Source organism: Notamacropus eugenii, chromosome 3 (genome assembly GCF_028372415.1).
Source record: "Notamacropus eugenii isolate mMacEug1 chromosome 3, mMacEug1.pri_v2, whole genome shotgun sequence".
Lineage (NCBI taxonomy): Eukaryota > Metazoa > Chordata > Mammalia > Diprotodontia > Macropodidae > Notamacropus > Notamacropus eugenii.
The window spans coordinates 421,931,214-421,941,747 of NC_092874.1; the positions used below are offsets into that span (position 1 = coordinate 421,931,214).

Genomic DNA, 10,534 nt, shown 5'->3' on the forward strand with positions numbered 1-10,534 from the left:
TGTAAAAAGAGAGAAGAAAGAGAGATTCAGCATTTCAAAGGAAGGAAAATCAATAGGAATTAGAGACCGAACAGATAAGGTCATGGAAAAAGAATCAACGTTAAATTCAAATCAGCGTCGAGACTTGAGCCTGAAGATAGGGAAGTCAGGAAGCTAGTAGAAAGAATATCAGGCCAGATATTGATAATAATCTCTTTCTACTGGAGCAGTCCTATTAGTGAATCCCAGGACTTTGGCAAACAAATGCTTAAATTTACCAAAAAAATAATTTTCTCTGTACCTATGCTGGAAAGTAGTTTGAATCTTTAAATCTTGCTGAATTCTCCCAACTCTGTTTTTGTAAACTTTTTTAGGTTTTCACCAGGGTTGTGTGTGTATTTTTGTCTTTCAAAGAGAACCAGAAGGCTATTAAGGCATTCCCTACTATTTACTATCCTAGAGACCATCTAAGAAGGAAAGTCCAGTAATGATATTAGATGACAAGAGAATTATCATTACTGTCACTCTGCCCCTCTACTTCGAGAAAGGAACATCTGAGATAGGATAGGCCAATAATTTATGTCCATAATATTCAGTGTGGCCCCCTTGAGCCATCAGCAGGAATTTGAAGGTCCTACTCCGTATTCAAACTGTGATTGGCACTGTGACAGAAATGGAAATATAAGGGATCGTCCCTATCCTCAAAGACTTACAGTTTAGTTGAGAATGTAATTAACATATTAAACCTTGGAAAGGATTTAGCTAGACAAAAATGAAGTATTTAATTGGGTGATAGATGTGCACTCGAAGGTTTTGAATGGTTTTCCTTGGAGAGAATTCTATAGAAGAACTAAAAGAGAAAGAAGAAATTGTAAGTTTGAATAATGGACTTTTCTGGTGTTCATGAACTAGAGTCTATATTCGTCTCTAGTCCTGACATATTTCCCAATGACAACTTTACCGTGAGGCAGTCCTAACTCTCTGGCCATTCAGAGTGTTGGATGGATTTGGAAAGAGCTGTTGGAATAAGGTGTGAAATCAGGTTTTCCACCAACAAGAATGTTTTTCTTAGAGCCCTTCTTTGAATATGTGTACCAGGTTACTGCCATTTCAGCATAAGACATGTACCTAACTTGAAAACACCTCATTCAGACAGACAGTACCCAGAGTCATTGCCCTTGTAAAAAATCATGGTGACATTGGAGAACCAATAGGTTCAGAAGGAGGAAAAAAATCTGTAAAAACACCAATCAAAAAAGCATTGGCGTTGGACCTCTAAACTGGGAGGGGGGATGGAAACAGATATCTTAACAGCTGAGTCATTTTTATCTCTGCCCCAGCTTCCCCTCCACTACTAGAATTATCCTACCTCGATGATAATGCTGCCTGCAAATGTCATCATTTGACGATCCTTTGGTATTGTTTGTTTTAAGAAAACAGTCCAATGACCCTCTCAGAGTCAGTATGGGTCATTCACACTTGATTGTCACTTCTCTTATTTTGTTTTTTCTAGCTGAAATCAACTGCTGTAAGGTGATGGGGCCAAGTTCCTTAACCTGGGATCTGTGGACTTGGTTTTATTTCAATGGTGACTTTTGCTCAAGGTGGACCTTCTAAGATATAATTAGGTGAAGGTTCTATCTCTCAGACTCCTCCTTCCCATATAAAACCAGAATGTTGGGCTAGGACTTTTTAAAAATTAAAAATTTTTAAAACTAATAAGCCTTTTCTCTCCCTTCTATTCCTATTTCTTATGCCAAAAAAACCCAAACCAAGTAATAAATATGCATAGTCAGGCAAAACAAATTCCCCTGTTGGCCCTATCCAGAAACCATCTGTCTGTTCTGCGTCAAGGCCATCTGTGACGAAGGGAGGCATCATTTCTCTTTTATGGGTCCTCTGAAATTGTAATTGATTATTGCATTGATCAGATTTCTGAAGCCTTTCAAAAGTATTTGTTTTTATAATGTTAGGTTTTATAGTCTACATTGTTTTCTTGGTTCTGATAACTTCATACTGTATCAGCTCATAGAGTTCTTCCCAGGATTCTCTAAAACCATCCCTTAAATCATTTCTAACAGTAGCACAGCAGTGTTTCATTTTATTCACATACCACCATTTGTTGAGTCATTTCCCAATTGATGATCACCCCCACAGTTTCTGGTTCTTTTCCAATACAAAAAAAAAAAGCTGCTACAAATATATTTGCTCCTCTGGGGCCTTTTCTTCCTTATTTTGATCTCTTTTATGTATGAGCCTTACCTTTTTTCTTGCAGACGCTCTCTACATTTGTCATGTTCCTTTTTTCCTCTCAATTAAGGGTGTGAAGTGGAACCTCAGAGCTGCGTTATATGTATTTCTTTAGTTATTAATGATTTGAAGCATGTTTTCTTATTGCTTGTGTTTCTTCCCTTGAGAACAGACTGTTCTTCTTTTGACCATTTATCAACTGGGAAATAGGTTCTCCAGAACACAAAAGCTCATGCACACACATAGCAGCCTTGCGACTTGGTCTCTAAGCTGATTTACCCGTCTTACTTTTCCAAAATTGAGTTCAAATCAGGTAGACCCCAAAAGCAATCAGCCAGTGCTTTGTAACTGACCCACAGCTAGGAGACTCAAACACTCAATTTTAAGTGTACACCAGAGTCACGGTTTTTTATGCCAAGACCACCTTCATTGCACCATCAGCTCCCTAAGGTTATTTTAGGACAGTGGCTGCTTCTATATTCTGTTAATCTGGGAGAGCCCAAAGCTCTAGGACTTTTGAAGAGACTTTAGCATCAGTATCTGGGTCAAGGACACAATTCTTTGGCTGACTTCTAGGTCTCAAAGCTCATCCCCATTTTGTGGTATAATTGGACTTTCTAACAAGATTCTTTGTGTGGGAGGGACAGGTTTTAAGTTAACCTTTTGTGTTCCAAGGACTGTCAGCCAACAGTGGAGGTTCAGCTTGACGCTATTAGAGCTCTCTTGTGTTCTTCTTGAAAATGAAGGCCCTGCCTCATTCACCTGGACATTTCAGGTGAGATGTTAGCTTCTTAAAAATACCTGGAAGGGCTCTCTCAAGATTCCTGAACATGGGAAGTCGTTTATGAGTTACGAGGGAGAAGATGGTGTGATGGTTTTCGTTCTCTGCCCCTCAACCCCAAGTCCTGTTTGAGTGTTGGACCATTAAAAGGCACTCCGCATGGTTCAGTGACTGCCTTCTCTTAGAAACAGATGTCTGCATGGCAGCTTCCTAAAGAATTCCCAGGGTTGAAGCGAACATATTGTGTTGACCCTGGTCAGTCAACCTGAGCATAATCCTTCTGCGTGTCTTTGTGTTTTGTAGGTTAATTCAGTCAGAACAGGAGTGGGGAAACAATATCTTGTTCCAGTGCCTGGCCCTGTGTCAGCTGCATTAATTCCCGGAGTCACTCCAGCCCTGCCAATGCCTATGACAGGTACTCCTCTTTCTGGCCCGGTCCCACCTTATGTGATACCTCCGTATCCGTATGGAGGAATGTTCCCAGCACCTGTGTATGGTGTGCAGTGGCCAGACACAGTGGGCCAGCCTGGGATTAGAGGAGGGCATAGCCTTGCACCATTTCCAGGTCTGAGCAAAACGGGCTTGCAGTTGTTCCCAGTATACCTGCAGCAACCTCCTGTCAACCCATGCAGCCCCCAGATGAGAATTACCTAGCTTTCTGACTCACCTGTAAAACAGGGTGTTCTCTTAAAACACGCATTCTCTCTCTCTCTCTCTCTCTCTCTCTCTCTCTCTGTCATATGTGCACACACACACACACACACACACAAACACACTTCCAAGAGAGTATTTGAGCCTGGGGATGCTATTTGTCTGTTCAGCTTTGGTGACTTCAGCTACAACCACAGCAAGCCTGGTAAAACCCACCACAGCCATACCCCAAAGAGTGGGTTTGTTCATGGCAATATTTGCATATTTCACTGCTAAAGACACTTTATTCTCCATTGTTGTGATCGTGGTATATTCTTTAAAACACAAATAACTTCCTGTACTTGACTTGATGATGATGACGACAACATTGTATTAATCCTGCGGAGTATTTGAGTGCCTTGAATCTTGACTTTTCAGTTCCTTACTGGAAAGAGATGTAAAATATATCTCTATATAGAAACATATATATCCGTATATATATATTGGAAAGGTGTATTTTATTTACAGTTTGCTTGTGAGTTCAAAAACAATTTCCCTATTTTAAGTTGCAAAGATATGCAGAGTTTACACACTTTGAAACTGAAGCTTGTAGTCATGTTTTTTTGTTTTCTACTGTAAATGTGGTATTTTCTTTTATCTTAATGAGAAGATAACCTTGACTATCAAAGGGTTGCAAATGTTAGGTTGAGATTTGTTTGGTTGAAAAAATTAAATCTCTTTTGAGTTCGTACAATGAGAAAAAGAAGACAGAAATTTTTTTTTGAAGTGCTATCCCAGAAGCTTATTTGGAAGTTGTAAAAGTTTCCTGCGCAGAAAGCCAGGTGATAATATTGGCCAGAGTGGTTCTGTCCAGTACCTGGTCTTTCGGTAAGGTGGTACAGATGGTGACTTCTTTCTATTAATGAGGACCTGAGAGAAAATGTTTTGTTGTCTTCCTTTAGTTAAGTATCCACATTTTGCCACACTTTAACCAAAAGGATGTACATAAGTCAGTTTGATTTGCAGTCTGTATGTGCTTTATTTGGTGCAAGGCAAGAAAAGGCACCATTGTAAGTGGCCTTCCAACCCACTCTGAGCATGCAGACAGCCCGCCTCCGGGTTTCTGTTTGCCATTAGGCCTGTGGTGCTGCTCTCTGAGGAGCAAACCAAATCCAAGGCAGAGACGGTATTTAAAGTGTCTCTATTATCAGCCTTCTGACTAAACACATCTTTCAGAACACTATTACCTGACCAGCTCTTTTGGCCAGGCTTTTTCTTTCTCTCTTTGCACTGTAAAGTGGGAGCACCCTCCCTCCTCCCTCCAAACCCTACCCTAGTTTGGTCCCTGTTACGGTCTGTGGACTCTCCATCACCCACCCCCAAGTCTTACACTCCACAAGTGACCAATACTTAAAGCCACTTTGTCTGTGGCAAGGTTCCTTTTCATAGATATCTCGACCTCGACAAGCTCATTCTGGGCTTGGGATGAGAAAAACTTTCCAAGGTGGAACGCTGAAGGCACACTGTTCTCTTCCTGCAAAGATGTTTTATACTCCCTGCTGGAAAGCAGAATGCCCTGTGCTGCCAAACGCAGGAACTGTATTATTCTATTGTATTTTGGAGCATTCTTAGAACTGTCTAAATTATTTGGTTTGTACCCTTTGAGAATATATTATTCCATCAATTCAGTTAGAATTGAATTTTATAGACAATTAGGCAGAGTCTTCTGCCTGGGCAAAATACTGACTGTAGTAAGAGATTTCTGTTCTCTGTAACATGTATATTTGATTTGTTTGTTTTTAGATTCATGTCTGTATGCTTCATGAGCAAACATTAGGAGACTGTTCTCATTCCCCTCCCCCACCTCATTCCTCTTTGAGCTTGCATTGGAACTGTCTGGAGTCACTATTGCCTGTTAGTTACATCCTTGTACACAGACAGTCAGTGGAACGAAATCCCCAAGAGACTGTATATATTAAGGAGAAAAATAAACATTTTGTGCTTGAAAACAGTGTGATAACATCTTTTTCTTTCCCCCTTCCCCCTAAAGAACCTAAAGAAATAACCCCATCTTCCAGATGCCTTGTCACTGCCTCTCACCAGAGCCTCTGTTGGTCTCTTAGCTTTTTCATTATCTATACCTTGGTATTTGGATATAGAGTTTTTTTGGGCACTCTTTTCACCTGTTCAGGGTCATTTTAATGGAATCTGTGACTCCCAGGCATTCCAAGGTTGCCATTTAGGGCGTTACTCATTCAACTTTAGGCAAAATTTTCCACCTCAAATGGGTGAGACTAAATAGTGAGCAGACTGTCAGTAGGATTGAAAATAGCATTCCTTTCTAAGTAACCAACTCCCTGAGAGAAGGTAGTAGAGATAGCCATTAGTTAGAATTTCTGTGGGTATGAGGCTCGGAAAGTATACTTTAAATACTCTTTGTGTTCTGAAGGTGTCCCAGTGTCCTTCTAGGTCATCTATCCCCACAGTGAAGAATTTAGGAAGCAGAGACTATGTCTGTCTGCCTACATAGATGGGTATGGGTGGGTGTGGTGGGGCTAACGGGAATCACTTGAGTTTTGTCTCTTTTTGTGGTTTGTTTGTTTTTTGGGGTTTGTTTTTTTTTTTTTTTGCCCCATATGAATTCACTTTTATAGGTTGTAGATCGATTGTTAGAGTTATAGGGGAAGAGAAGTTGATGGGGAGGAGAGGTGGAAGATGGCTTTGACTTTTTCTTTCAGTAGTTAAGATAGTAAGTCTACCTAAGACCAGTGGGAAATGTTTGGGGAAAGTGACAACATTGGAATTACTCTTAGACAATAGTTTCTATCCTCCACAAAGCACATCTTCAACAAAGATGGAATTTGGGGAGATTTTTGTCATTTTAGACTGTGGCCATTGGACCTTCCATCCATCTTATAAAGCTAAAACAGCCTACCTGATTGGGATCATGGAAGTAGTACACTGGCATATTCAAATTGGGTCTGTAGAGGGATGACTGGAATGTAGGTCACCCTTTTAAAGTGTATCTGAATGTCCAGAAAGGTAGACTGTATGTCCATGATGACTTCTCACTCTTTGCCTTGTATCAGCAAAAGCATAATACTATTAGGCTAGAGCAGCATTGTCATCCCTATAACAGGATGGCTACCACCATAGCATGGCTATAATAAAGTGCCCAGCTATTGCAACAGGCCAAGAAGTATTGTGTAGGGTTCTATATGGCGTCAGTTCAAGGCTGTTGGCTGCAAAACAGAAAGGAACAGCATTTTTTGTTGTGCTTTGCTTTGGGGCCTGTCTTGCCTACAAGTTAAGGTAGGTCTGACCGAATAGGAGATACAGGAGCTGGTCATAACTGCATGTATGGTTAATTATTAAGATATGTATGATCTCACTCTGGCTGCTCTGCCTAAGTTTCTTCTAGCTTCTCTGGTAGCTGCCTTTTCTCCTCTTGTGTGGCAGAATCAGACGTGGATTATCTTTGCCAGGTCAAGCCCCCCAAACCCAGGGAAGCATACCTTCTCACTTGTCTGTCTCTGCAGTGCTTTCTTCAAGCTAATGCAGCCCCAAAACTGATGCATTAGATGAGGAAGGTTATGTGTGCACTGGTATCTTCCCGAGCCCTCATTGGAAGCAAATTCCTGGCCTCAGTTCCTGGGCAGAAGTTGATGTGGGATTAAGGCCTGTGCTAGCTCTCTGTTCTCATCCTGATAATACTAAATGACACAGTGTTCTTATTTAATTACTTAAATCAACACACTAAGAGAAGCTCCCATCTTCATATTTAATTTGGATTGGGGTGAAGTGATCTCAAAGGCATATTATTGAGCTGAAAATATGTAGGCACCTGCTTTGGAAGTTGTTTGCATTTCTTTGTGGGATGGTCTTGAGTGTGCTCTTGCTAGGAGGCAGGGTGACAGCTTAGCCGGCCTGCATTGTCCTGAACTTTGGGTAGGTTCTCTAAAGTAAATTCTTCTTCCTCTGTGTTAAATTACAGGGCAAGAAAAAGACGTGTGCTTTCCTTGTTTGGTGATAGGAAGCCTGCCTTAGAGCAACAAGAATCAGTGTTACATGTGTTAGATGCCTTTGAGTCACCTTTGCCCATTTTGATTCTTTGGCTGATAGAGATTCAAGACTTAAAATCAGTAGAGGCTTAAAAATAGCATTAATTTAATTTATTTCTTTATTTCCATCCATACCCTGGGTTAAGGTCTCCTCTATCTCTGGTCCCCTTCCCAGTTTATCCACTGTTCTTCAGGGATGTTTGGTTTGATTTAAAAACATGCTCCATAGGACCATCAATGGTTGGCAATGGTGGTGATGGTTCATTGAGTTGCTGATGGGAGAAGCCTCGGGTGCTTTCAGAAGACTGGCTGGCACCTTCAGAACAGATTGGGCGGTCGGCACCTTGTCAGGACTGTAACTGGCTGTGGCGGTTTTGTTTTCTAGATTCTGAGAATTGGAAGCCCGACTGACCCCAGGCCAGCTGAGCTTGCATCCCAGGCGCCAGGTCCCACTTCATCTAAGGAGGAAGAAGGGGAAGATGGGAAGTGATTTGGCCTTGCTGTGTGTGTGAGGCCTCCTGCTCCTTGTCTATCCCATTGCTGTTTTGTAACTACTTTCTAATTTTTTTATTCACAATTGGAAACACAAATGTTATGCAAGAATAAAAAATATTTTGGGGGAAAAATACTTTGGTTTTTTGAAGATCATTCTCCTTTCCCTTGGCCCCCAGGCCAGGAGGCCAATAGGAATGTCATTTAAGTAACAGAGAAAGTGAAGAACATTGACTAGAGGCCAAATGGTTCTCAAGACATTGTGTGCTAGGGGAGAGGACTTCAGTATACAGGGTTCTATACCTACTCATCTTCAAAGGGCTCGTCATTTATATTCACCAGCACCAAGTGAGCATTCACTTGGGATATCTAAACATGGAACCCAACAAGTGACTTAAGACATCCATAACAGAGCCACAGTTCAAGGGCCAATCTGCCTCTGGAGGAAACAAAGCAATTTTATTCTTCAGTCCTCAGAAACCAACTTCTGCTCTAGGTCATTTGGCAAAGTTTCGATTCCTTATCTGTGGAGACAGGCTGGACTCTACTCTTGAAAGAAATCGTGAATTTTTTTTTTTTTTTTTGAGATGGTCAGAATCCTGGGAGAGGTAAAGGGCAGGTGTCTTCTGAGGTCTGAGGCTGCCCTTTTGAGTCCTGATAGGGTTTCCATTGCCAATGTAGAAAAACCATGGAAACATAAGGACAAGTCATTCTGAACTTAATTCTTCTCATTAGAGGTTACCTGAAGACCTTCAGGAGGATTTCAGAAATTACTTCACCTTGGGCAACTCCTGAGGACAATCTATCCTCCAAAAGCTGAGCGTTATCCTAGTAGTGTTGAAGGAGGCTATTGAGCATGATGTGATGATGAATGTCCTGACTGGCTGGCAGAAAAGTTGTAAGGCAAAACATAAATTTGCATTTTGTTGGGGAGATTTCTCCTGTCTGTACTCATCAGGCATATTGTAAAGGAGCAGCACTCCCTGACTCTGGACTGAGTTCAAGTCCCAGCTCTGTCATTCTTGTGTGAACTTGAGCTTTTGCTTCACGTCTACACCTCAGTTTCCTTATCCATAAAATGAGAGCAGTGGTCCTTTCCAGTGCTTACTCCTTTCCAGCTCAGAATATCCGATGCTGTGATGTTATCGTTCCCACTCAGGTATCAATTGGACCAGTTGGCCACTGAGATACCTTCCAGCTCTGATTCTTAACTCTCCATTAGAGATAGGAGCATGTGCTTGACTTGGGCTATCCAACTTGAATGGCATGTAGGCCCCAAATCATGCCTCCCCACAATGGGTGCTGACCTTGATCAGAAGGTCTAAGTTCAAATCCGGACTGCCATTTCCTACCTATGTATGGGATGAACCACTCTTGTCATCAGACTAAATGACTTCTAAGGTCCCTCTCAGATCTTCATATGTCATCCTCTTGTCCATATAAAGATCCTTTCTATCCCTATCTCTAGTTATCTAATTAGTAACTTTAAACTTAGACTTTTTCTCAAAGACTCCATGAAGTGCAACCAGCTTTGGAGTCACCATGTTGATGAAACTCCAGAAAGGCTGAACTATGACCAAATGGTGTAGAATGAGGATTTAACAAGATTTTACATTGGAAGCCACTGTGGAAGACCATCCATGCTTTTAACAAATTAATGATATAATTAAAAGTCTAATGGAAGACTTTTACATCATTTGAGCTCTCTGTGGACCAGGCTGCCATTACTCATCTGACATCGCTCCTCCTACCCCCACCTACCCATCTGTTCTATAGACTATTTTGGAGCAGTCTTTCTAGAGCACTACATTGATCATGTCTCTCTTTCTGTGTTGAAATACCTTTACTGGTTTTCTCTTGCCCATGGGATAAAGGCCAAGCTCATGATTCTGGCATTCAAAACCTCCAAGAAGTCTCTCATTCCAAGGTCCTCTCTTAGCTTTTTCATTTAACCACAAACAAATATGAAGTGCCACTTATGGGAAATACACTGTGCTAGGCACTAGGTGAAAATACAAAAGTAATGAAACAGCCGTACCAAGGACTGGGGCTGCAAAGAAAGGCAAATACAATCCCTGTCATTAAGGACCCTCTGTCTAATGGGAAGAGGGGAGAGAAAAACAGCATGTAAACAGATCCTAAGTACAAATCCTATAGATGGCATAGAATATTTTATATATAATGCTATGTATTTTGAAGGAGCAAATAGGTGGTGCAGTGGATAGAACACTAGGCTTGGAATGAGGAATCAGGAAAACCCATCTTCATGAGTTCAAATCCAGCCTCAGATACTTATTGGCTGTGTAACCTTGAGCTAGTCACTTCACCCTCTTTGCCTCAG

At 41.3% G+C, this 10,534-nt stretch overlaps 1 protein-coding gene across 10 annotated transcripts in view; it reads left to right on the forward strand.

Annotated features, from left to right (window-relative positions):
- WNK2 (WNK lysine deficient protein kinase 2) overlaps window positions 1-8,329 on the forward strand; it is a 227,177-nt gene extending 218,848 nt beyond the window's left edge. For 6 of the 10 annotated variants that reach the window (XM_072598213.1, XM_072598215.1, XM_072598216.1 and 3 more), the window contains 2 exons: window positions 3,314-3,425; window positions 8,087-8,329. In XM_072598213.1, coding sequence (XP_072454314.1) covers window positions 3,314-3,425; window positions 8,087-8,112 — 138 coding nt within the window. In that variant the 3' untranslated portion in view covers window positions 8,113-8,329. Of the gene's footprint in view, window positions 1-3,313; window positions 5,650-8,086 lie in introns of those variants that run through there. The other 4 variants (XM_072598214.1, XM_072598217.1, XM_072598221.1 and 1 more) reach the window with 2 other exon arrangements.
- Window positions 8,330-10,534: the final 2,205 nt, after the last annotated feature.